This window comes from Leucopleurus acutus, assembly GCF_964270905.1.
Source record: "Leucopleurus acutus genome assembly, chromosome: 1".
Classification (NCBI taxonomy): domain Eukaryota; kingdom Metazoa; phylum Chordata; class Mammalia; order Artiodactyla; family Delphinidae; genus Leucopleurus; species Leucopleurus acutus.
The window spans coordinates 27,353,449-27,380,676 of record NC_139142.1 but is presented as its reverse complement, the minus strand read 5'-3'; the positions used below and the strand labels follow the sequence as shown (position 1 = coordinate 27,380,676).

Below are 27,228 nucleotides of genomic sequence, written 5' to 3'. Positions count from 1 at the left end.
GCCTAGTAGATCACCACTCCAATATGGTTGGAGAAATACGGAGGAAAATGCCTTATCCTGAAACAGCCTCTTCTGTACAGATGTCCTGGGATCTAAGGGCCCACCACGGGTGATTCATAATAACGATCACTTAATCACACATTTATATACGAATACATTTTTGCCTGATCCATAGTATTTCTGAACAGCCTCCCATCCTCGTACTTACAGGCTCAGCAAACTTTAGCTGCCACCTAAGACTTGTTCAAGGTGGCACATCTCAAGGACATACAGCATTTCCATGCTTTACTAAGGTGTTTTCATATACGACCTCACCTCTGCTTCATTTTCTGAGGGTCCCCTGCATCATCCATCCCCACATGGCTGTGGGTGGGAGCGGGGGCACCCATTCCTCTCTGGTCCAGCCCTGAGTAGCTCTCCCCGCTGCGCTGGCTGATGATGGAAATGGTGAGAGGAGGTCAGCCTGACGGCCCAATGTGCACAGCCCTGACCATCAACAGACATAGATACAACCAAGTCGGAAGCCCTGGTGGTCTGTGTGACTAGTGCCCATGAATTATAGAATCATCTACTGGTGTTGGATCTGGGTCAGACTCACCAGCTCTTAGGTGATCTCATACAAGTTAACTTTGCCTCTTCCCTCCCTCAGTTTCTTTGTCTGTAAAATGGGGTTGATAACAATGCCATTTACTAGGGGTTCGGTGAGGATCACAGGTGTTAACACGTGTCCAGTGCTTGCACTCTCCAGCACTGACAACAGGTGCTCCTTAAATTGCAGCTTCCTTTCCCCGTAGGGCAGATTTGGAAGGCCCCATAGCCATGGAACTTTAGCACTGGAATGGGCTTAGGGATCACCTGGTACAGTGGGTGGTTTCCAGGCTTTTAGATTTCAATCATTAATAAAATGAAAAAACAAAAGGATCAGCTTGAGAGTTGCTGACACTTTATTTGCGGTTAAGGGCACAAAAATAAGTATAAAAGACTGCAACCTACTATCATTTTTATTTCATAAAAAAAGAATCTTAACCACCCTGTTTAAAAAAAAAAACAGGAAGGGCATAATATCCAAATAAATTTAGCTTTGTAAAAACACCTCTTTATATTGTCTTTTCTGAAAATCAGGAAAACATCACAGACCAGTGTTCAGGAACCTCTGATTGTCAAACCATGCCTTTGCTTTATGGATGAGGCAGCTGAAGCCCAGAGAGGTAGAAGTGACATGCCCAAGGTCACACAGCGGCTGCCATGTCTCACTGTTATCTAGGACAACACCCCTGGACATAAAGAGTTCCTTTCATGTGGCTGAGACAGGTGCTCCAAGCTGAGAGTTAGTAGTTCTGGGCTCTACTCCCAGCCATTTGCCCTCAAGCCACACTTTATGCCTTATCTGTTTTTCTAAAATGGGGATGATAATCACCCCCTCACTAAGACTGTCTGAGAACCTAATGAAAGATGAGCTTCGAAACTGCTCGGAGATGCATACCAGGGTATTAGAGAGTGAGGTATTAGGAGTGAAAAGTCTCACTGTCTGTGATCTACTTGAAAGTATTTCTGCCAACAAAAATAGATGAAGCAAATATGGCAACATATGAACAATGGTTAAATCTAGGTGATGGGTTTATAGATGGGTGTTGTTACTCTAGTCTCCCCACTTTTCTGCATACTTGAAATTTTTTAAAGTGAACATTCCATCATCATAAAAAGTGCTCTGGAAAGGTAAATGGAAGGGATGGTGTTACTCACAGAGAAGACGCCCTCAGGGAGGTCCGGTCCTGGGCTCTTCAGCCAGGTGGGGCTCGCCACCCCAGGAACTGGAGCAGCAACACAGCCACAGTCATGAAGTGATTTTGGTTTCCCTGCTTCCTCTCCAGGCAGGCCTGGTGCCTGTGGCTGGGTAAGGGAAGTCTCCCACCTCTTCTCAGTGCAAGGCACCATCTGACAGACCCAGCCCTGCTGCAGCCGCTGGCACTGGGGACAGTGAGGGCTGCCTAGCGCAGCCAACCAGTGTGGGGGGGTTATGAATATGCAGATAGAGGCCAGAGCTGGTTGGCTGCCCCCCTGCCATCTCCCACTCCCACCCCATCTCAGATGTCCAGAAAAGCCAGCTCAGAGAGGACCTTCTTGAAATGCCATCTCTTCTGTCCTTGCCTAAGGATCCACGGAGCCCCTTGATATTTTGAGACTGAGTTACCCAGCTTCACCCATTACACTGGCCTCCAGCAGGGAGCTCCTGACCTCGGCTTCCAGATTCTCCAGAGAGTCAGCTCCAAAGTGAACATCTTTCTCCTTACCCCTCACGCATCCTGAGGATATGGAAACCAGGCCAGCGCCAAAAATATGGCATCTCGGCTCTGCAGGAAGGCTATGCAGCTTCTCCCTCCAGCAGAGGTCTGAACACTTCTGGGGAGGCTGTTTGCTGGGCCAAAAGCCCCCTTCTTTGGCAGAGCTGGGGAGAACTCACTGGCCAAATCATTTCCCCCCAACATCACTAGAATTTTAGCAGCTTCTCCTCCTTCATTTTGGGAAGTGGAGTGAATGTTGTGAAATACAGCAATGAAAATCGATGCACTAAAGCTCAGTTCAACATGGATAAAGCCTCAAAATGTAATGTTGAGTGAAAGATGTAAATCACAGAATGACACAGGTACTGTGATTCCATTTATATTACGTTTAAAAATAGGCCAAGGGGCTTCCCTGGTGGCGCAGTGGTTGAGAGTCCGCCTGCCGATGCAGGGGACACAGGTTCGTGCCGCGGAGCGGCTGGGCCCGTGAGCCATGGCCGCTGAGCCTGCATGTCTGGAGCCTGTGCTCCGCAGCGGGAGGGGCCACCACAGTGAGAGGCCTGCGTACCGCAAAAAAAAAAAAAAAAAAAAAAAAGGCCAAAATATCTAGATTTTCGCTGAGTACTCATCTATCCGTTATTTTTAATTACAACTGAAAGAAGAGATAGATGGAATCTAGGTAGCATGAGTAATTCAAAGTGAATATAGGGTATAGTCTCTATTTTATGGACCCCAGGCTCTAGCTCCATCTATCATCTGGTCAATAATATTAGAAAAAATATAGGTAAGGATGTGAGTGTATAGTTCAGACCACACTTATGAATACTGGGGAATTTCAGTTAAAGAAAAAGAATGCTGTGTGTATTATTTAAGCTGAGCTGCCCTCTCTGTGGTGTTTTTATAAATTAACTGAGCCATTTATTCTTCCTAGAAACACATTTCTTTTTCTTATATAATTTGAAACTAAATACATCTTTTCCTCAATTTAAAGAATAAACAAAAACATGTGTACAGTTTAGGACACATGCATATTGAAGCTGCAATGAAAGCCTGGGGATGGTTAATATATAATTCAGTATAGCAGTGGTTAACTGGGACGACCAGCAAGGAGGGTCACATAGGGCTTTGTCATTTCTTAAGCTGCATGGCGAGTGTGGGTATTCTTTTTGTTACTTTTCTTTAAATCATACACATATATTTATACACCCTTTTGAATATATATTTTGCCATAAAAATCTTCTTTTGAACCCTGCCATAAACACAAGTTTATGAACTTGTATTTATCAACTCCTGTCCCAATAGGTGATGCTGTGTCCTGAAAGGCTTTAGATACAGAAGAAGGTGTGAGCTTATTGAGTTGGACCCTGGGCTCCACGGAAGCTCATATGTGACTCTCAAGGAAATCAGTTTTAACCTTTATCCTGTGAGAGAAATTTTGCACGCAGCTGTGTGTGTGTGTGCACTCCTACGTGTGTGGTGTCTGACTATAACATCTAATTAACTTGGGCAATCACTGAAACTCCAGGAGAAATGCCTTGCCACATTATCCAGGCCTGAGCTTCTAAACTCTCAATCAGAATCTCAAAAATTAATTATGTAAAACTGAAAAAATTAAGCAGTTATCTAAGAAATATTAACAGCAACCCCTGCAAAGGATTGCCACAAGTCCTGATTACTGTTTCTGGACTCTTTAGCTGCATCCAGCAGTGCTGTCAGCATGGCAGTATTTAATCACTCCAGTTGTATTTATTGAGTACCTACAGAGTACCAGCCATTGTGTCCTGTGCAGGGGATTTAGGAAAATAGAGTCATCTCTTTCCTTCTGCTGTTGTGCCCAATAGAGGAGACAGACAGGTAAAAATGACATTACAATCAAGGTAGAGATACAGACACAATGCTTTGGAAAAACAGAAAAGGTATCTGTTAACTCTGCTAAAGGGGATTAGGAAGGGATTCAAAAGACTTTTAGAGGATGATTAGGAGTCCCTAGGTAAATAGGAGTTGGGAGCAGCCTGGGCAAAGATGTGAAGGAGTGAAATAGCACTAAAGTTCAGCACCTGGGCGAATGGGGGTGGGGAAGGTTAGGGAGGGGATCGCAATATAGCCAGAGGCCAGGTTATCAGGTGCCTGGTCAAGTTGAAGAGTTTGGACTTTACCCTACTGACAGAGAAGCAACCGAAGGACTTTAAGCAGGGGAGTGACAGGATTAGATTTGCATTTTAAAGACATCTTTGACACAGGTGTGGAGGATGAGTTAGAGAAAGTGAGAGTGGAGGCCCAGGTCCTTTCAGGAAGCTTTTTAAATTTTTTATAAATTTATGTATTTATTTATTTTTGGCTGCGTGTGGGCTTTCTCTAGTTGCGGTGAGTGAGGGCTACTCTTCGTTGCGGTGCTCGGGCTTCTCACTGCGGTGGCTTCTCTTGTTGCGGAGCATGGGCTCTAGGCGCCCGGGCTTCAGTAGTTGCGGTGTGTGGGCTTAGTAGTTGTGGCTCGCGGACTCTAGAGCGCAGGCTCAGTAGATGTGGTGCATGGGCTTAGTTGCTCCGTGGCATGTGGGATCTTCCCGGACCAGGGCTCGAACCTACGTCCCCTGTATTGGCAGGGGGATTCTTAACCACTGCACCACCAGGGAAGTCCCCAGGAAGTTTTTTAAACAATCCAGGTGAAGGATGCTGAGGACTTGATCAGAGGCAGCTGCAGGACAAGGGTGTTTTCTCTATTTAAAGTTAGGGCTTCTGCTCATCCCTCCAGAATTGCAGTGGAAGTGCTTTCAGGGTTTGGGTGAGTGAAGGCATCGTAAAGCTCCTAAGGACCAGGCAAGAAGACTCAGCTAAAGAGACCAACGTGAGTAGGCACCAAGTGGCTCATTCATTCTTAATTCAAATTGAAGCTTATAGAACACCTTTTCTATTAGGAAGGCAAACTATAAAAGTGGATACTCAGGGGCCTGGGGCTTTAAGGGGAGGAGAAACTAAAGAGTAGAGGGAGTGCTACCTGCTTTCACTTTGAAGCATGGTCTGCCCAAAGCTGGGAGGCCCAAATTCAGCCCACAAATATTTATTGCACACCTAAACTGTGACAGTCTCTGTTCTAAGGGCTGGGGATACATTATACTTCAAAAACAAGCAAACAGACTCATAGAGAAAGAAATCTTATTTGTGGTTACCAGCGGTGAGGGAGGTGGGGGAATTGGATGAAGGTATAAACTTCCAGTTATAAGATAAATAAGTACTAGGGAGGTAACGCACAACATGATAGATTAACACTGCTGTATGTTATATATGAAAGTTTTTAAGAGCATAAGTCATGAGTTCTCATCACAAGAAAAAAATTTTTTTAATTTCTCTAATTTTGTACCTATATGAGACAACGGATATTCATTAAACTTTTTGTTATAATCACTTCATGATACACATAAATCATTATGCTGTATATCTTAAACTTACACAGTGCAACATGTCAATTATATCGCAACAAAACTGTAATTTTAAAAAATTGCTGGGGATACATCAGTGAACCAGACAAGGTCCCTAATCTTATGGATTTTATATTCTGGGGGTAGAGTGACAAATGAATGGCCTTCAAAATGTACAGGATGTATGGGGAACAATTAGCTCAGCTGGAGACAGTTTGAGTTGGCACTATGGCAGATCAGGAGATGTGGACGCAGAAGTCAGTCTACTTGGTGAAGATCTTCAGCTCGGTTAAAGGGCAATGGGAGCCCTTTAGAGGTTCCTTGGGGTTCTGTTTCTTTGTTCCGGTGTTAGGGAGCGAGGCAAGTGATTATTGCTTTTTTCAATATTTGAGGAACCTGAGGCTTAGGAAGGCAATGTCACCTGCCCAAGGCCACACAAGTGTAAGATAAGGCAGGCAAGTCTGCCAAGGTCCGAGTCCGAAGCCCATGCCGCCTTCGGCTCTTTTCCGGTAGTGCAGAGGAGGAACGGCGCGGTGCCCCTGGGTGCCAGGACAGAGGGGCACCTTCGGGAGGACCGGCCCCGGCCGGCTGGCAGCGCGGCAGCCTCACCAGCGCGGACAGCTGGCTTGAGGCGGTGGCAGCTCCGCGCTGCCCGTCGGTTCCACCCGCCCGCCAGTGGTTCGCTCCGAACACCCCTCCCCGAGCGGCGGGTGCCGCGGCCCGCCCCGCTTCCGGTTGTTGCCGGGCCCTATATCCGGTGGCCGCCTGCCGTCCGCTTTGCCGCCTCCGCCACCGCCGGCGCGATGCTGTCCCGGTCCCGCTTCCTGTCCCGGGCGTTCAGCCGCTCGCTCTCCGCCTTCCAGAAGGTATGGTACGGCCGGGCCGGGGCCCCGGCGGGTGAGAAACTCGCCGGCGGCGGACGGGCGGCTTGGGGACAGGGGCGTGGCGCCCCGGCCAGGCCGGGCACCAAGGGCACTGGGACTCGGAGGCCGCGGGCTGGGCGGCCCAGAGCCGCTGTTGCCCTCGGGGCCGTCTTGCGGAGCTCACCGGCCCGTCGCCTTCCCGAGACAGCCGGCGCCCCGTCCCCTGCTGGACCCCACCCTCCGCCCCGGCGGAGGAGCCGCCTTAGAGCCGCGCCCGCCCCCGCACGAGACTCAGAGTTCGGGAGGAGGCGCCGCGGAAGCCCTGACGGGATTCGGGGGCCCGTTTCCTTTCTGTTTAAGTTGGTGGATATCAATCCGGTTGGGAAGTTGAGATAGTGTGGCAGGCCCCGTGTGCTGACGGACTGAGAGCCCGCCCAGGCTGTTGCCTTCACCTTTTGGAGTCATGAGATTCGCCTGTCACCGGCACCTGGGCAGCTTTGAGTCTGTGCTTGAAAGAGAAAGCTGTTTATTCTCCCCTTTCGTCTTGGGTGACGTCGATAATGTCTTCTTTCTCAACAGGGGAACTGCCCTCTAGGGAGACGTTCCCTGCCTGGTAAGTTCTGCCCTTGCCGTCACCTAAAATGCTCTCCTCCTGGGCAGAGCAGTATGCGAGGAAATCGGGGTGCCTGTGTTTCTTCGCATCGTGTTCAGATAGATAGAAGTGAAACAGGTGTTGTTTAATAACAGCTATCATTTATTCATTTAGCACTTAGCTACTCAGTATCTGCTGAGTGTCAGGCACCATGCTAGGCCCTCACAAGGGATCCAGCAGTGATGGGTTCTCGCCCTCCTGGAGCTTACAGTCTAGTGGGAAAGACAAAATGTAAATTGCTAAACAAGTGAACTATTGTGAATCTTGGTTAAATGCTGAGAAGGAAACATACGAAGCTGGACACTAAAGCTGTGATCCAGAGGATGTGACAGGCCAGCCGGATGAAAAGCAGGAGAAAGAAAGAGAATAGCATGTACAAAGTCCCTGAGGAGGGAAAAGCTTGGCAGTATTTTGGAACTGGAAAAAGGGTGGTTTGGCCAGAGCATTTTAGTTGAGGGAGAGAGTGGCATGAGATAGAAGATGGCATAGAGACTAGCGAGAATTTAGGTTTTATCTCAACAGTTCTTTATATGCGTGGCATAAGTATTTGTTGAATGAGTTGATCTTATTGTGGGCATTCTGTGTGCCAGGCATTGTTCTGAGTGCTTTCTGTGCATTTTTTCAGTTAATCATCAAGAAAGAGTAAAAGAGGTGTTTTCTCTATTTTACAAATGTATAACTCAAGACTTAAGAGAGGTTAAGTGCCTTGACCAAGGTGATGCAGCCAACTATTGGTCAAGCCAGGTCTGCCTATTCCTCAGCCCGAACTCCTAACCCACCATGTTATCATTTACTCATATAATCAACAGATTATTGAATTCTTACTACATGCCAGGCAGTGTGCTACGTGACAGGGATAGAGGTGGTCTCTACCCTCCAGGATCTTAGGGGCTACTTGGAGAGAAAACAAATATATATTTATGCATACCTAAGGACATAATTACATTGTGATTACTATAAAGGAGAAGTGGAGTGTAATGAGAGGATGGGATGATGTAGCCAGGCTTGGGAGGGTGGAGAGTGTGGTGGCAACGTCAGTAAAGGCTTCCCCAAAGAAGTGACATTTAAGCTAAGTCTTGAAGAATACATAGGAGTTGGCCAGGAGAACGATATTCTAAACAAAGGGGATTGCTTGTGCAAAGGTTTTCAGGCAGGAAGAGACTTGACCGGTCATAGAAATGGAAAGGAAGCCTGTCTGGGAGGGCTAGACAGGAATATGGAAAGTTTTTGGACTTTATCCTTAGAGTCATGAGATCATAGGCACCTAGCACAGTGTTCGCTCATAGTGGACTCTCAGTAATAAACTTTTTAACTTGGAATTTTGAAAAATGTCAGTAAACATTTTCTCCACTTCATAGATTGGCAGGACAATGGGAAGAGCCTTGTATTTGGGGGTTGCGTTGTGGTTCAGGGCTTCTCCTTGGGCTAGTCACTTAACCTCCAGAAGCCCTGCTTATATATGAAACGGGAGTAATGGCAGATGGTCGTTCCACTTCAGGGAGTTGTGAGACACAAAAATCAAAATGAGGTCATTACGTGAAAGCTTTTTATAAACTCTTAAATGCTGTACAAATGAAACTTGCTATAGGATGAACTCTAAATTGGAGTTAGGGTTCCAAAAATCAGTAAGGGCTGCTGACTGTTCTAGCTCAAATATATGCTGTGTTTGGGATTTGTACTGCAGCATCATTGGTTACTGGATACAGAGGTGACTTAACTTGCCTCTGAAACCCTGGGGGTGTTTGTAAGGAGGAGGGCACAAGAGAGAATTGTCTCCCATTTGGTGTTTACCGTGCCCGTGGTTCAGAAAGAGTTGTTAATAGATCTGAAAAAATAAGACACATGAAAGAATATAATCAGGTGAAGCAGATATAGTAATTAGTTGTCAGTTGAAGAAGTGCAGTTATCTGTGATAAGGACAATTGGTGGGGCAGAAAGGAGCTCGCACCTTGTTGAGTATGACCAGAGTGGAAGGCCTGGGAAGAGTGTAGGAAGACAATAAACTGAAAGGAGGGACAATGATTTGCTCGGTCCTAGAGCAAGCTGGAGACCTTAGGCCTGAAGTAGCCTAGTCTTTGCTACTGGGGTTCAGGCAACAAGACTTCCTGCTCAGTGCATTTTAAGTAACCAGGGAAACAAACTCAGATCAAACATTCCCACTGCTTCTCTGATTAGGCTATATGTAGTCACAGGATAAGCCATCATGTGTCTTTTTCAAGCTTCAATTGTATTTGAAGTCTTGGGGAGTAGAGCATTTTATTATGAAAACATAAAGGGATAATGCAAGTTTATGAGTTTTAAGATAAATAAGATTATAGAATTCTCCCCTTTCTTCCTCAAAGCCATTCCCACCCGAAGTCCCACATGCCTGTTGTTCTCTGCCATTACTATTGCTATGGTGGAAAAGTTTAAGAAGCAGGACTCTGTGTGATAAAGATGATGTTGTTGCCTGCTGTTGATCCTGTTCTACCTCAGAGTTAGGGGGTGAACAGACTTCTTTTCCATTCCCAGCAGGTATCCTGTATAAGATAAAGAGTTGTTGGTTAAGAGTTGTTTTGTTTCTTGCAGGGATCTCCTTATGTCAGGGACCAGGTTACCCTGACAGCAGGAAGACTGTGTAAGTATCACTGGGAAGCACAGATATGTGGACATGGGGTATTTAAGACACCAGTTGAACCATCTGCTGTCTTAACTGTCTTTCAAGCCCAGTAATCAAGCTGGTTATGTTGAGTCCCTCTACCTAATCTTGATGTTAATTTATGACATGTGCTTGAGCTTCAGCCCCATGTTAAGTGCTGGACCAGGAGTGTGTCTGTCCTGAGGTGTTTAGATTATAATGAAAGTGAAGCTGGAATCCTCTTTTTATGGGAATAGATATAGAAAGGTGCTCCTAAATATTCTGGTTGGATACAAGTGAAGCTGAGGGACTGGAGGTTACATTTATTGTGGAGATTAAGAGCATCTGTTTGGTTGCATGGTTACTCATTTTAGAAACAGTAAAAGCAGAAGACTAGTCAGTTGAGTCATGGGACTTTGCCTAGTTCAGAGGGAATGCTATTATTGCATAATGCAAAGTTTGGGGAAAGGCCACCCATGTGTGTTTCAGATTAACTTCTGCTTATGAATGTTGCTTAATGCTACTTTGCATTCCAAGTATTTTCAGGGTGGTGGTAAGAGGATGCTCTTTAGTTACCTGTTGATCAGCTGTCAAGCTATTTTCTCTACAGGTAGGATCTTCAAAATGAAGGGTGAGCAGATTGGCTCCTTCTTCCCTGTGCATTACAAGCATAATCCCATTGTAAATGTTCTTTTTGCTGTTTCTAAGTATTCTACTGTTAACATCTAATACTTTTGTAATTTAAAAGTTATTTAGGGAGATTCAAAATGTGTTACTCATCTGCAGTTTAAATGAAAAGTGGAGCAGCCACAAATCCTATGTAATAAATGCAATAAATAACTATTCAAAAGTAAATTATTTTAAAATACCCTAAACTTTGAGGGATAAGGATCACACATTAGGGTATTACTCTAATAACTGTTTTTGTGTTGTATATTGTCTTTTTTCATGAATAAGGTACCCATTTTACTTAAAAATCTTTTATTGTAAAACTATTTTTGGTTTTATGTTTTTATTTAATAGCTTATAAATTTACATGGTTCAGAAGTAAAATGAGTGTCCATGAGAAGATTTTTTCCTGTTCTCCGGTGCCACCAAGCTTCTCTTCCCAGAGGCAGCCAGTGCTCCATGTTCTCGGGTGTCCTCAGAGAACAGTCTCTGCATTTATACATTACCTGTTAGTTCTTGCCTACGAACATGTACCTATACATGGTTGTAAACTGTTGGCAGAACACTTTGTGTTCTGTATTTTTTTAATAACATACATTTTCCCCTTGATTTTACATAGACCTTATAGTTATTTTGAAATTATAAAAATAAAAATATCAAAAGGCAACTTAAATCTGTTATACTTTTCTGTTATAAAGATGCTTATGGTAGAATATTCAAACAGTCCTGAAGTGTAGAAAGTGAAAGTCCCCATCAGTCCAAATCACTCTTCCAAAATGTGTGTGTATGTAACAGATAACCATAGATACCATATATATCTACGTTTCCCACTCTCCAGTGGTAACCACTATTAATGATTTTGTGCATACAAGGTAATATATATATATATTTTTTTGTGGTACGCGGGCCTCTCACTGCTGTGGCCTCTCCCGTTGCGGAGCACAGGCTCTGGATGCGCAGGCTCAGCGGCCATGGCTCACTGGGCCCAGCCGCTTCGCGGCATGTGGGATCTTCCCAGACCGGGGCATGAACCCGTGTCCCCTGCATCGGCAGGCGGGCTCTCAACCACTGCGCCACCAGGGAAGCCCTACCTTGCTCTTTTGAAGTTCCTCTTGAATGAGTCCAGAATGGACTGATATGCTGCCTCCTGGCAAGAGAACAGATTAGGAGATACTGTATCAGTTTTTTGGTGTTTTGTTTGTTTGTTTGTTTTGCATATAACACCTTGTTTTACTTGTTAATTGTCTCATCTTGCTGTCCTATATAAATCTATAATCGTGTGGACAGAAATTCTGTTGTATGTGGCACAGTGGCATGTACCCTGAGGACACACAATTTATCTTACTTGCATTTAGTTAAGAAAAAAACGTCATCAGGAAGCTGAGTCCTTTTGGTGGGTATGCAAAGGGCCAAGATGCTATCTTTTTCTTCAAAGACCCAAACTAGATCTGTTCTGGAAGAGCTGGCATTTCACTGCAGCACATTTCACTCACCCAAGGGACTCACTGTTTAAGGCACCCAAGTCATCCAGGCTTTGCTCTAGACATGCTGAGTCAGAATCTCTGGGAATGGGGCCTAGACATGTATGCTTTGAAAAAGTTCTCCCAGGTAACACTGATGGGCACTCCTAGTCAAGAATCACTGATTTAAAGGGAAGGTGGGGCTTCTGTGGTGGTGCAGTGGTTGAGAGTCCGCCTGCCGATGCAGGGGACGCAGGTTCGCGCCCCGGTCCGGGAGGATCCCACATGCCGCGGAGCGGCTGGGCCCGTGAGCCATGGCCGCTGAGCCTGCGTGCCCGGAGACTGTGCTCCGCAACGGGAGAGGCCACAACAGTGAGAGGCCCGCGTACCGCAAAAAAAATATATAATAAAAAATAAAGGGAAGGTGAAAGAATCTAAAAAAGAGTGGATATATGTAAAACTGATTCACTTTGCTGACAGCAGAAACTAACACAACGTTGTAAATCAACTATACTCCAATAAAAATTTAAAAAATGAAAATAAAAAAGGGAAGGTGACCCGTGATGCCTTATCTAGACTAAAATGTGAGTGAATCACCTGTTAAAGGAGTTTACTTTTATGTTTGTTTTCTAGCATTAACAGCGGTAGTGTCTTCAGTGTTCGCTTTTTCAGAACTACAGCGGTGTGCAGTAAGTACCTTCAGCTCCCTACCTTATTGGGAATGGAATTTTAATGGGAAGAACAACAATTGACTGAATTTAATTAAAGAAAAAAATTAAAAAGGAGAAATGTGGACTATGTGATTTTTTTCCCCCCTCTTTTACTAGAGGATGATGTGATTACAGTCAATACCCCAGCATTTGCAGAATCTGTCACAGAAGGGGATGTCAGGTGGGAGAAAGGTAAGATTTAGTGCCTTCTCACTTCTTAAGTTTAAATACTTTTGAAAAGTCCCCTTTACCCCCACGATAATCAGTGGCTCCACCCTTTTCTTTACCTGCAGTGTACTTTCCCCTGGCTTTAGGAAAGGGGTCTTGTAACACACCTGCCAATGGGGATTTTGTGGCTACTGGAGGGTTCCCCCCTGCACCCTAAGAGGTAGCCTTTGACTATCTTTTCAGCTGTTGGAGACACAGTTGCAGAAGATGAAGTGGTTTGTGAGATTGAAACTGACAAGGTAGGCTTGTCCTATTAGTACCAACTTTTCATGGTTTCCCCTTGGTTTCTTAACCTAATGAAAGGAACAGGGACTTAACTGTTGGTTATAGATAATTTTTAACTGCCTCAGTTGTAAAATTGTTGGAATAGCTCATTAAAAAGAAAACATTAAAAGTTTAATTTTAGATTGTTCTAGGTGTATGTACTATGTACTTTAATAGCTTTAGTTTTATAGCTTTTGTGTGTGTGTGCATGAGCTGTTTCCAGTTGTTTTTATGTATCACTTGGAAACATATTAACTGAATCTTGCTTTAGTGTTCTGAGAAAGGACAGAAAGGGTGAATCTTCACAGTAGCAGTGATTACTCTTACTCTGAAAGTGTGGCCTTGGTGTTTCTATATACAGGGTCTTGTGTATCTGTGTTGCAACTCTTGTGACTCATTTGAGATTCTATACAATTAATTTTCTAATGCTGAGTAAAAATTTGGACTCTTTCTCCATCTGTCTTCTTTTCAAGACATCTGTGCAGGTTCCATCACCAGCAAATGGCATGATTGAAGCTCTTTTGGTACCTGATGGGGGAAAAGTAGAAGGAGGCACTCCTCTTTTCACACTCAGGAAAACTGGCGGTAAAGAAGTTCTCCTGGTTGTCAAGGTCTCCAGTGTTCCCCCTTGGAACTGGGGCTGAGCATAATATACTAATTCCTTTATACCTCAAAGACCATTTGGCATTCCCTCTGCCCTTTTTGAGGCAGTAAGAGGGGAGCTATTTATATTGTGAACTTTAAATGTCAAGTTTTAGAAGAAAAGGGTATTAAAAAAGTAAAGCTCATAATACTCTGTTCTTTATTGTGCTGGACCTTTTCTTAAATAGGAATGAAGAAGATTCTAAAGACAGTGATTTCCCCCCACCCCAACCCCGGCGTCAGAGTCACATGGAGGCTTTAAAAATAATACAAATACCTAGATTCTGAGTCCCAGGGATTCTGATATATTAAATCTGGGGTTTTCAGATCCTGGTTATCTTATCATAGTTTTCATTGTTGTTGTTGTTGTTGTTTTTAACGCTCTCCAAGTGATTCTGATACACAGCTAGGGCTGGGAGCCACTCTTCTAAAACGAGAAGTAGTATTTCATCCTGTCTGTTATAGAGAATTTGGTGTAGTTTTTTCATATCTATTCTCTCATAACATTTTTTAGGGAGAGTTGGATTTCTCTTGGGAAGAAATGAGAAATAAGGAAATGAATTTGTACTGGATCTCACAGCCAGTATTAGAGATTAGAAAAGAACTTTCTGATTCTTAATTAAATGCTGTAACTACTAAAGTATTTTTTTCATTGTTAAGATAGTTAAGCAGAAAGATGGTAGATTGCATCGTTATGATTGATCAGGGCAAGACCAGAAGCCCAGAATGGAAACAACATACAGTAGAAGGCTAGGGGATAAGATTGATTCTTCTAGTTGGAGAATTTCATCTTCTGATCATTCCTTAAGAGAATGTTCTTCTAATTTAAATGTAAACCCAGATGTGATGTCCAAATTGGTAAAATCAAAAATATTTAAAGTTGTGAATTTATATTGCTTGACCACCTCATTGGTTTATAAAGTTACCCTAGATAAAATGCTTTGAAGTCTTCAGTCTAAATGTGCCCTTGATTATTTAAACTTTTAAGTTTTAATAGTTAAGAGTATTCTCCCACATGGGATGTTAAAATAGAAGAGGAGACGATCAGTATTACCATAACTAGAAAGGTGTTGCTCTTATGTGTGTATTTTAACATCTTAAATTACCTGGGTTTCTTTTGCTTTGAAGTTTACATTACCATGGACTTCAGTAGGTGCTTTGAAAGTACTGGCTGAATTTGATGATCAGTAGATATTTGTGAAATCAGGAAGGCAGCTGAATTAAGCCAGTTATCTAATGTAGGACATCTAGGAGCCCTGGGGAATAGAAGCATAGTGCCTTAAATCATTCTGTGTATCTCAAAGCTTTACATGTATAGCAAATACTCAGGAAGCATTTGTTAATTGATTGGAGATAGAGCTTTTGCTGCTAAATTCTACTTAGTATCTGCAATTTGGTTGCTTTCCATTCTAGATAGTGCCAATGGCATCTATTTTTCCTGTTTTTCAGCTGTTCCTGCTAAGGCCAGGCCAGCCGAAGCTCCTGCTGCCGCAGCCCCAAAAGCAGAACCTGCAGCATCGGCAGTTCCTCCTCCCCCTGCAGCATCTATACCCACTCAGATGCCACCAGTGCCCTCGCCCTCACAACCTCTCACTAGCAAACCAGGTAAGCCTCTGGCTCCCACGTGTCTTTATGTGGGAGAACAACATCTCATCTTATGTTCCCTCACAGTCTAAGACTAATTACGGCTCTGAACATGCTCCACTGTCTGCTTTGTAGAAAGAATTCTAGACTTTGTATCAGAAGACCTGATACAAAGGGTTTGCATCTCAGCTTTTTAGCTGAGTGTATAGCTGTGTGACTTTAGGCTAGTTATTTAACTTCTCTGAGCAGATTGTTCGTTCGTGAAGTAGGAATGATAGTAATTCACCTCAGCATATCTTGAAGATTAAGTGACAGTACGGTATGAAAGCACTGGCATGTACTCAAGTAAATGTTTCTCATTTTCTGATGCAGTGTACCCTTTCTTCATTTTCAGTGTCTGCCGTAAAACCCACTGCTGCCCCTCCAGTAGCTGAGCCAGGAGCTGGCACAGGTCTGCGTTCAGAACATCGGGTAAGTCTCTGAGGACCACTTCCAAGAAAGAAGCCGAGGGGCAGTGCTGAGATTAATGGAGTGGGTATGCTCTGCCTACGTTTGAATGGCTGGCAGCTGATTCCCTTGGCCTTGACAAGGAAATTGAGTTTAGGATGCGACTTGTTCAGTGACATGACTGTCAAATGACAGGCCTAGAACCAGAGGTCTTCTGAACACTTGTCCATTGGTTTTTCCCACTTTGTTATGCCAGCAGCGAGATGCTGTGGGTGAGTAAGATATACGCAGGGGATGGTAGCCTAGTGACGCATCCCTTCCCTCCCACGATAACGCATACTTCAGAGAGGTGGTTTAGTGAGCTCTATTCCTATACTTCCGGGATACTTAGCTGAGGGCTACCCAGTGGCAGTCAGGAGCAGACATAAGACCTCAAGGAAGTATGGTCAAGAGGGTGGGTTCCTCTGCCTGAGAATACCTCCTAAAAATACTATAGCCTCAAAAGTTTGTTGCCTCTGAGTTTCCATTCCACCAGTAGCTATTCTCGTGCAAGTCTTTATTACCAGAAATTTCCCTTTGTGCAATGACTCCTGGGCTGGCTAGCCCTACCCCACACTCTTCCATAAATTGGTTTTGGTTTTTAAATCAAACCATATCCGAGGCCTCTATTCTTTTTTTTTTTTAATAGAAACATCTTTATTGGAGTATAACTGCTTTACAATGTTGTGTTAGTTTCTGCTGTATAACAAAGTGAATCAGCTATATGCATACGTATATCCCCATATCTCCTCCCTCTTGCGTCTCCCACCTTCATCCCACCCCTCTAGGTGGTCACAAAGCACCGGGCTGATCTCCCTGTGCTGTGCGGCTGCTTCCCACTAGCTATCTGTTTTACATTTGGAAGTGTATATATGTCCATGCCGCTCTCTCACTTCTTCCCAGCTTACCCTTCCCCCTCCCCGTGTCCTCAAGTCCATTCTCTACGTCTGTGTCTTTATTCCTGTCCTGCCCCTAGGGTCATCAGAACCATTTTTTTTTTTAGATTCCATATATATGTGTTAGCACACGGTATTTGTTTTTCTCTTTCTGACTCCACTCTGTATGACAGACTCTAGGTGCATCCACCTCACTACAAATAACTCAATTTCATTTCTTTTTATGGCTGAGTAATATTCCATTGTATATACGTGCCACATCTTCCTTATCCATTCATCTGTCGATGGACTCTTAGGTTGCTTACATGTCCTGGCTATTGTAAATAGTGCTGCAGTGAACATTGTGGTACATGACTCTTTTTGAATTATGGTTTTCTCAGGGTATATGCCCAGGAGTGGGATTGCTGGGTCATATCGTAGTTCTATTTTTAGTTTTTTAAGGAACTTCCATACTGTTCTCCATAGTGGCTTATCAATTTACATTCCCACCAACAGAGCAAGAGGGTTCCCTTTTCTCCACACCCTCTCCAGCATTTATTGTTTGTAGATTTTTTGATGATGGCCATTCTGACTGGTGTGAGGTGGTGCCTCACTGTAGTTTTGATTTGCGTTGCTCTAACGATTAGTGACGTTGAGCATCCTTTCATGTGTTTGTTGTAGGCCTCTATTCTTGGTCAAACTTCAGGCACATCTGAGTGGGTAGTTTGTGTTCCCTTGTTCTTGCACAGAGGAGCAAGGCCACCACAGGAAAGAGGAAGCCTGGATCTCTCCCTGTATTTAGATACTACAGTCTGTCCTTATCCACTCCTAGGAAGCCCAGTGCTCCCTCAGACTAAGTGTGAAGGGTTAGTTCCAGAGAGACCAGGTGGTCAATACTTGTCCCACTTTCCCTTTCAGGAGAAAATGAATAGGATGCGGCAGCGCATTGCTCAGCGTCTGAAGGAGGCTCAGAATACCTGCGCAATGCTTACCACTTTCAATGAGATTGACATGAGGTGAGAGCTCTAGTCCTCTTCCTCCCTGTGCCCATTTTCTTGGAGAACACTTGAACTTGCCCAAGTCCCTACCTAGTGCTGATTCTAAAACTAACTTAACAGGAAAGAAGTACTTCTTTGCAGTGCTTGTTGACTTATACAGAGTGACCCACTGGTTTCACTCTCTAATCGACTTTCCTAATACTGTGCCTGCCTCCTCTGTGACCTAAAAAACTTAGCCTTTTACTTTTATACCTGAATCTTGTGATTTCTGATAAACGAGGCTGGTAATAGTCTTAAAATCTAATGACTACTGTCGAGCTGACAAGTAGAGAGATAGGGCATCCAGGCTGACAAGGCTCCCCTAGGGATACAGAATCACTTGACAGCGTGTCCAGAGTCAGGCGCCATACCCTGCTTCCTTCTCACTGGGACTGCTCCTTATGTGTGTTCCTAAGCGACTCAGAATTGAGTGGGTGGAAAGGCATAGGCTTGTCGTATCTTTCACCTTTCCCAGCTTTGATAATGAAATGGGAAGCAAGTTGTGCTTTTAAAGAAAAACTTCAGAATTAACCAAAGGGGCTAATTCAGTATACCCATTTCTGTAGTGAGCTAATCGTTGACTCACTTATCTTCTTCAAGACTTTGATGTTTATAGGTGTCAGGACTGTAGGGAAGAGAATGTAGTTAAAGTCAACAAACAGTTTTTGAGTGCTTACTGTGCACAGTATATTACACTATATTTGAGGGGGATGCAAAGATGAGTGAAAAAGAGCCCTTACCTTCATAGAGCTACCATCTTGCTTAGATAAATAGAAAGTAAAATCTCTAGTATCAGTATCAGGAGGATATAAAACGTATGAAGTGGAGAAGAGAATGAGATCATTTGTTTTTGAGGTGACAGGGTGGAGGTAGGGATCAGGAAAGGCTTCCTGGAGGAAAGAGATTTTTAATAGACCTTAAAGAACGACTAGCACTTTGACATAATGGAGGAAGGTCATTCCAGAAGATGTTAACAATATGGACCTGGCACAGACAGGAAAGTACATGACACATTTGAGAAACAATCGCTGTGAGAAATATGTGTAAGAAAGAATGGTAAAGAAAGTTGGATCCATACTTCAGAATGTTTTAAGTGCCAGGGTAAGAGTTCATAGTTAATACAGGAGGTAAAACCATCAAGTCTTCAGGTCATCTCTTTGTTTTTTATTTTTGTCCCAAGTGTTTAGTCTGTGAATCTACATTTCATTAAGGAAATTGGTCTCCTTTGGAAGGAGTCTGAGAAGTGTAGAGAGGGGAGTGTGCTGTGGCACTCACAGAGTAGGACTCTGTGGCCCATTTCACTAGATGTCATACATTCTATTGTGAAGCTTCCCAAAAGACTGGATGTCATTCAAGCCAAAGATTTCTCTCCTATCCATAGGATGTAGGGAAGGACCTTGACTAATGAATCACAAGGGCTGCAGCTTATGTTTCAGTGCATTAGGGCCAAATTGTACACAAATCGAATTGGGCTTTGAAATTCTACCCAATTCCTTAAGACAAAGCATGTAAATATTTGTGGCCTTGAAAGATGCAGTTGGCCCAACAGCTTTGATTGAAGGTAAGTACAATAGCTGGATCTCCTTTCAGCAGCTAATCGAAGTGTCACTTAATGATGGCCTGGGGTCTTACTGCAGTCAGTAATCTGGTTTAGATTGAGTGCCCTTTGGGTCTTGCACTGATCAGCTAACCCATAAGGGGCCTTTCTGAGACCTTCTCCTCTCCCCTGTTGTCCCAGCCTCTGCCTGCAAGGGCAGAGCTCTGAAATAGAAACTACTTAATGACCAGACAATAGCATTTGGGCAGTTTTGAGAGCAGAGATGTTTATCACTTCTCTTTCCCTCTTCTGCAGCTCTTGTGTCTTGGGAACCAGTAATGTCTTTAGGGTGGTAATCCTAGCACTAAATGAGGTTAGACTCAGGAAAACAAAACATTTTAAAACCAATCAGTCTCCCTAGGAAAACTTCCCTTTTAAAAAACAAAAGGTCTAAAGGGGGGAGTTAAAGTTATATCATCTTATCTTTCGTGCTAATGTCACATTAGGCCATTATAGAGAGAAAGGGAGAACTGAGCATTTGGGCCTAAGATAAAGTTAAATTCGATTTCCATCACGGAACTGTATTCCCATAAATACAGAGGTTTCTGCAGCAAAATGATGGGAAAGCCATTTCCCACTAACTCTGTTGCACATGTGTTGTATGTATGTGAAAAACCAGCCCCGAAGGAACAAAGACTGGTCACCTTGCAAAGGCTTCTCAGGGGCCTTGCTGCTTGTACTTTAAAAAGCTTAGGTCCGCACATGGTCACTTTTCTAAATACCAGGGAAACCACGTCCATCAAACTAATCTTAACAGCAGGAACTGTGTCTTTTATTATCTTTATATCTTGGTGCCCTGCATTGACCCCCACGTGTGGTGGGTGTTAGTACCTGTTTGAAGGAACAAGTGGGGGCTTCCGTGGTGGCGCAGTGGTTGAGAGTCCACCTGCCGATGCAGGGGACACGGGTTTGTGCCCCGGTCTGGGAAGATCCCACATGCCGCGGAGCGGCTGGGCCCGTGAGCTATGGCCGCTGAGCCTGCGCGTCCGGAGCCTGTGCTCCGCAACGGGAGAGGCCACAGCAGTGAGAGGCCCGCATACCGCAAAAAAAAAAAAAACGGTAGAAGGAACAAGCGGATGAAACTGCTAACTCTGGGGAGATGAATGAATCTACTGACTTTCTCGTGAGCCTAAAACAACACTGGATTATACCCATCCACAGATAGTCATGACTGCTTTTGCTCCCATGAATCCCATGAACCTGTGGGGCTTTGGGGTTTATTTCATCTTCACTAGTTAGGAGACAGGAGGAATGTCACAAGGAAGTCATAATCAGGTTTGGTGGTATTTTGAAAATAAATCAAATGAGATAAAAAGAATGGTGCTTATTTTGCAGACTTTGTTTATGCTTAAAAAAAAGCTTTTTTCGGTGTGGATGGCTCATGATTGTAGTGTAGCTGGAAGTCACTTTCTTGTCCAGGGTGAGGATGTTGCTGTGCTGTCTGAGCTCTCGTTCATATTGTCTGTAACTGAAATCTTTGACTTCTGGAACACAAAGGAGCCCTGTAAAGGACTCAATCTACCTTAAAGACAGATTGGATCCGGTTCCTTTGGGTCCAGGTTTTGTAAAGGAATAAAGTTATTGTGTTGACCTCTGGTGGACTATTTCAAAACTTGAACTTAGGTAGATGGTCCACAGTAAGGGAATAAAGCTTACGCAGCTGTGTACACAGAGTTAGAAACCAGTATGAAAGTCAGAATTGAGGCTGCTTTTGTGGTCAGTTTGTTTTGTAATGTTAATGTGTCTTTGCAGTAACATCCAGGAGATGAGGTCTCGGCACAGAGATGCTTTTCTGAAGAAACATAACCTCAAACTAGGCTTCATGTCGGCATTCGTGAAGGCCTCAGCCTTTGCCTTGCAGGAGCAGCCTGTTGTAAATGCAGGTGAGTTTGTGGTGGCTAGAATCACAGAGGTCCTGGGAGGTGTGCGTGTAAACACACACCTGCTCCCACACACAGACACAAAGACGGCGGTCGACAGACTAAGACTTCTTATTTCATACGTGTGAAAACTTGAGTACCTTCCCTGGGGATTTCTTGACTCACCTTCCCAAATGGACGTCATGATTACTTCCTCCCCCGCAGCTGGACAGAACAGGTTCTCTTCACAGTGCATAGCCTGGCAGCTGCCGTGGCGACAGGCAGTTCTGAGCCAGGTCAGCCATCCAGGCTTCTCGTGTCAGTGTGGAGACTTGTGTTCTGGCTGATGCCCACCCTCCCACAAGCCCTGTTATCTTGGGACCTGACTCTTACACCTGGCATAGCTCCAGGGTGACCTTTGATTTCTGGTCAGTGGACCTCATTGGGAGGCCTTGGGCCTGGCCCCTCTTTCCTGGACTTGGTGCCCATTTTCCTTACTTTTTGCTCACCTACATCATTGGAATGTTGACCTAACAAGCAGTTCTCTTTTCCATTGAGACAATTCTCTGTTCCCTGGAAGATTAGAGAGGACAGTGGCACTTCTGCAACCCTCAGCAGTGCAGGGTCCCTAAAGGTCTAGAAATAGAAGTCCTAGTCCCTTCCGCCAAGTGGTGTGCCCTAAGGTGGGTGGAAGGGCTTTGTTTCACCCTGATGTGTATCTCTTTATTTCTTCCGTTCTTCTTATGCTTCCTGATGACTCTCTCCATCGCTTCTGCCTACACATACATGTAGGCATTTCTCAGAGTTCCCCTGACCTCTTTCTCACTTTACATGCTTTTCCCGGGATGTCTTATCTGTAATACAATGCAGACTTTCTATGAAAAAGATTCCCAAGCCTGTATTTTCTCATGAGCACCAGACCTAAATTTTTAGCTGCTGGTTTGCTCTCTCAGACCACCCTGCTTCCTACCGAGTCTCCTAGAAAGAGGCTTGCCTTCTTGTTGAGAGTGGGCAGCAGAAGGGGCAGCATCCCCATCCCCCCACTTCCTTTACTAATTTGCCCTTTTGGGGAACACTTTTTAAACCTGCCGTTAGCTAAGGGAGGGCTGGAGTAGAGCTAGCTGACAAGAACTTTGGCACATACTTATCCTGTGTTAGCCTGTGTATTGATCCCTCTGAGGGCTGCCAAGGAAACGGATGCCCCTGTGCTCATGCTTAGTCAGGGCACTTGGGAGAAGTTACAGTTGGCTGGCATGGGAGTAAGAGGAGTGTCAGCTGCCACTTGTAACGCGGTGGGTTTTGTGCTGGTTGGTCACCCCACACTGTACCAAGCACCGTGGCTTTTTCCTCTATGAATGCAAATTTTTCCTCACTAGCCTAGGCCTAGGGAGTTGTATGTAATGTGTGTTTTCTCTCTCATAGTGATTGACGATACAACCAAAGAGGTGGTGTATAGGGATTATATTGACATCAGCGTTGCAGTGGCCACGCCTCGGGTATGTTGGGGCAAGAAGTGGGGAGCTCTGATCTTTGACTCTCTCCTTACCTGTGTGAAGAAGCAGACCCCTGGGAGAGATCTTTCCTGTAGTTCTGTCTTTTTAGAAGGGAGTTACTAGAAGAATAACCTGTTTTTGACCATACCACGTTCTTCTATCTCTGGCAAGCCTAAATATTTTAGACTCTGTTAATCACGAGTCTGGGGGATATTCTGGGGGAGGGGAGACCATAGGCTTGAATCAAGAGAGTTATAACTATAAAGGGTACTATTAATTTGCAACTGAAAAGAACTTTTCACTCTCATCAGGGTCTGGTGGTTCCCGTCATCAGGAATGTGGAAACTATGAATTATGCCGATATTGAGCGAACCATCAGTGAACTGGGAGAGAAGGTAAAATAGAAAGGATGGTATGAGCTGCTGGGCAGGTCAGGGAAGAGAGCCTGGGGAAGGCTGGGCCAGTGAGCGGTGCTCAGGGAGCTGGAGCCTCACTTTCTTCTGAAAGGAGTGCGTGGCCCCTGTGAACAGCAGTCACAAGCGAGAGCTGAAGTACAGCTTCCTGGTGGAGCTTATCGTGCTCTTACGACTGAAGAGCTCATCAGAGGAAACCACAGGAAAGTAAAGATTCTGAAGTCCTTTCCCCTGGTGGAGCACTAGTCATAGGCATCTCAGCTGAATGCTTTCGCGTTAAAGCTAGACCTTGGATCGTTGATCTTAGATATGAGCTTTCTGGACTTCGTTTAGGTGAAGAAAGCTGGGTTGACCTTACCTTTCAATTATAAAATCTGTTTTTAGGCCCGGAAGAATGAACTTGCCATTGAAGATATGGATGGTGGTACTTTCACCATCAGCAACGGAGGCGTTTTTGGCTCGCTCTTTGGAACGCCCATCATCAACCCCCCTCAGTCTGCCATCCTGGGCATGCATGCCATCTTTGATAGGCCAGTGGTCGTGGGAGGCAAGGTAGGGAACATCACCATTAATGTCCTAGCAGCTAGGCGATAAGGAGAGGTAAGTCTAACTAGATGCTCATTATAAAAGCTTCGCTATACTTTCAGGCATAAGTTGCATCTCCTAGTTTCTAATTACTAGCTGAGGCATTGGTTCTTAAATTGTGTGTGGAGTAGCAGCACCTGGGAACTTGTTGGAAATGCAAATTCTTGGACCCCTTCCGAGACCTAGTGAAGCAGAAAGTACAGATGATTCTGATGCATGTTAAAGTTTGAGAACCTTTGAGCTGAGAAAGCTTGCTCCTTCATCTGGGACTAGTCAACAGGCTTCATTCTCTAGGTGCTGTAGAGAGTGGGGATACAGTTGAAGACATGGTCCTTGCTCCTGGGGAACAGAGGACAGCAGGGCAGAGCCATCTACAAGCTGCCAAGTTGTAATGATGAGGCTTAGAGGTTTTCTGGGAGTTCACGGAATGAGGGCAAAGGGTCTGGAGCTGGCCCTAGAAGATATGTTGGTAGGAAAATGTTTTCTGGGACTCCTATGTTTAGAACCTTTTTGGGTCACTAACTCCTTTTTCAATCTAAAAATCATAGATCTTCCCTGAAAATGCTCATACACCCAACTTTGCATAGAGTTTCAGAGAATTTGTGGACCCCAGGATAAAAAAAAATTTTTTTGTTGTTACTATAACCCCAAAGAAGCAACTGCAGGCAGCCAGAACTGAAGAGGAACTTCCCTGTAGACAGCAGACAAGTGAGAGGGCAGAGCATGGTGTTTTGTTTTCTTTTGTTTTGTGTTTTTAAAGGCAGTTGTAAGGAGACTCCTGTTTTCTTGGTTTAAGCTTTTGAGTGTGGGAGCTTTGCACTCAGGGTAGGGCTTGGTCTTTGAATATACTGTACGTATCCAGAAGCAGCAAAGCAGGAAAGGCTCTGCAACTGGGAACTTAACTATGGGCTGTGCTGTGTCATCTCCCCTTTCATCTGGGCTTTCTCTGCCCCGCTGCAGACAACGGGGCAGACAAACCTGTCGACCTCTCTTCTCTGTAGGTGGAGGTGCGGCCCATGATGTACGTGGCCCTGACATATGATCACCGGCTGATCGATGGCAGAGAGGCCGTGACTTTCCTCCGGAAAATCAAGGCAGCGGTAGAGGATCCCAGAGTCCTCCTATTGGACCTGTAGGAGGAAGCCATGCGCCCTACACATCAACCATGCAGGAACTGAAAACCAGTCTTCTCCCTGTCCCCTCACGGGCCCCGGGTTAGCCTGGTGACAGACAGGCATATGCTGTTGTTCTCAAGCAAGGAAACCAGGGCACTATGTAACCAGCAGTCACAGGTCTCTTGGTGTTCCTGCCAGGCTCTCTCCCTCTCTGCGCCGTTCTCTTACCCTCGAATATCTGATTTCCTTAGGCTTGAGGGAGAGAGAGAGCCTTAATGGATGCTCATTAATATTCCTGCCTTTCTCCATTAGCCCTCCGCTGAGATGATTTTGCTTCTCCCCCGTCCAGTATACCATAGGGAAACTGCCGGGGACCATGTGATTAAGTTTCTATCTCTTGAAAGTCTGTTCTCCAGAGATGCCTAGGAGGGTGCTGTGCCTCCCAAGCTCGGAGCAACCTCTGTCCTGGCTGTGCACGTCCTTACTCGGTTCCACCCGTGTGGAGGTATTGACCACAGGCCAGGAGGTGCTGCTTTGCTTCTTAAATGGCATCTTCATTCTCAGCTGTCACTGACTTCAAGCTGCCTCTTCTACCTCTTCCAGGAAGCACAGGCTGGGGGATTCGGAGGGGCAGGGGATGGGTAGGCAGTGTTGAGGGGGAGGACAGCTTCTGAGGTCAGAGGTTATAAATGAGGCTGGAGCAGAGCCCAGGCCTGCCCTCACACTCTCCGTCATAGCTTTGTACCAGGAAGACCCATTTTGGCACAAGCATGCCCAGCTGTGGTTGTGCTGCCCTTTCCAGACCACTGGGACCATTCTACCACATGATTCTCATCTAGAGCAGATTCTAGCACACCGTGGCAGGGAGACAGCGTGTCACAACCAAGGGCTGGATGGCGCCTGGTAGAGATCGGAGTGAAGGAGGCATACTGCGGACTGGCTCACATTGTCTTGAGCTTTTAAATTCCATTGGTTTAAGCCTGTGGGCCGAAGAGGCAGTTCTGTTCCTTCCTGTATCATGGCCCTTAGGGAGCGGAGCCTTAGCGCTTCCTCCACAGAACACAGGTCTGGGAGAGGATGGATTGTGGTGGAAACCAGCCCAAGATGCTAGTGCACAGTGGGGAAATGGCCGATGTCACCTACGAGGTACTGCTTTGGGTCTGGACACAGTCATTGGAATTCTTCGGAGGATGGTTAAATGCACACGTCTTGTCATGAAAGCTACTGGGCTTCACCGCTTCGTATCCAACTGCATCCAGGCCTGAGGCTGCTGACACTTGACACAGGGAGCCATTTATTTAGTGCAGGGTGCCCATTTGTATTTTGAGCGAAGAAGCAAGGCCTGGGGGTTGGGGTAGGGGGAAGGGGTGGGAGCCAGTACTGAGTGCCTGCAGCATCTCCTATGTCTTCACTATTCAGAACTTGTAACTAAAATATTTAAAGAAACTGATTTTAAATGCAAATTAAAGGGCAAATGTTCGCAGACAGGGTTCCTGCTTCTGTACTTCTTTTGGTTACTGAGGTTGTGCAAGTCTCCAGCACTGTAACTGTCATTAGCACTGAAAGACACGTAATGTCCCTCTCATCCAGAAAAGTGCCCTGGCTTCCTTCCAGGGCACTTCCTTCCTTGAACCTGGTGAGCCCGGCAAGCCACACTGTTGAAGAGAAACTGGTTCCCACCTGCGTGAAGCCCCTTCAAACACCAACAGACATTTAGATTTTGGTGGCGTTGCCTTGCGTTATTTCTGGGATGGATGGGGGAGTGGTGGAGCAACATAGTTTCGCATTTTGCACTTGATTGCCACGTGGGTACCCAGATGCTCAAGGTTGATTTGAACAAATGAGGGTAGATCACCTCCTAGGAGCAAGTGGTGTGTGACGGCGAGTAGACGGGGTTGAGAGATAATCTGCGCTGACTACGTGTGATAGGCTTGATGGTGTCCAGGCTTAAACTCAGCCTGGCTTTTCCACACGCAGTCCCTGCCTGCTGATCTCGCTTGCGGTGATACCATGTTCATGTGAAGGTCTGTCACGGGAACAGAGTGGCTCCTAGAGGGTAGAACTAGAGCTAGTAGAAAAAGCTTGGGTTCAGTGAAAGGAAGAATTTTAGGTCAGGTTTGGGGCATGGAGCTAGAAGCTTTAATTTCTTTAGTAAACCTACAAAGGAGGTACATTTAGCCCCATTTTTATCAAATGGAAATAGACTGTACGCCTCTTAAGGGCTGGGACCACAGTATTCTAAAGTCGGCCTAGCAAAGTGCCAGATGTGCAGTGTTCATTGCATGAATGAGGCCCAGAAGTTCCAGAAGCCACTTGCACTTTGTACAGTAGTTGGAGGTGCTCTGACCTGACTGAGGGAGTGTAGCGGAAGGAACAGACTT

The 27,228-nt window shown here is 45.1% G+C and overlaps 1 protein-coding gene across 1 annotated transcript; it reads left to right on the top strand.

The window, feature by feature from the left end:
* Window positions 1–6,470: 6,470 nt before the first annotated feature.
* Window positions 6,471–26,354, top strand: DLST (dihydrolipoamide S-succinyltransferase). The gene is made up of 15 exons (XM_082835913.1): window positions 6,471–6,564; window positions 7,141–7,174; window positions 9,782–9,830; window positions 12,593–12,648; window positions 12,787–12,861; window positions 13,081–13,136; window positions 13,635–13,746; window positions 15,253–15,408; window positions 15,782–15,858; window positions 17,667–17,764; window positions 21,135–21,265; window positions 22,664–22,737; window positions 23,046–23,129; window positions 23,532–23,699; window positions 24,734–26,354. The coding sequence occupies exons 1-15, from the start codon at window positions 6,502–6,504 to the stop codon at window positions 24,866–24,868; spliced, it is 1,368 nt and encodes a 455-aa protein (XP_082692039.1). The 5' UTR covers window positions 6,471–6,501; the 3' UTR covers window positions 24,869–26,354.
* Window positions 26,355–27,228: the final 874 nt, after the last annotated feature.

What these genes read in the sequence shown, in the direction of transcription:
- DLST (XM_082835913.1), top strand. Translation starts at nt 6,502, where the DNA reads ATGCTGTCCCGGTCCCGCTTCCTGTCCCGGGCGTTCAGCCGCTCGCTC. An exon ending in CCTGACAGCAGGAAGACTGT is followed by an intron (nt 9,831 to 12,592) that starts GTAAGTATCACT and finishes TTTGTTTTCTAG; the next exon opens with CATTAACAGCGGTAGTGTCT. An exon ending in CAGAACTACAGCGGTGTGCA is followed by an intron (nt 12,649 to 12,786) that starts GTAAGTACCTTC and finishes CTCTTTTACTAG; the next exon opens with AGGATGATGTGATTACAGTC.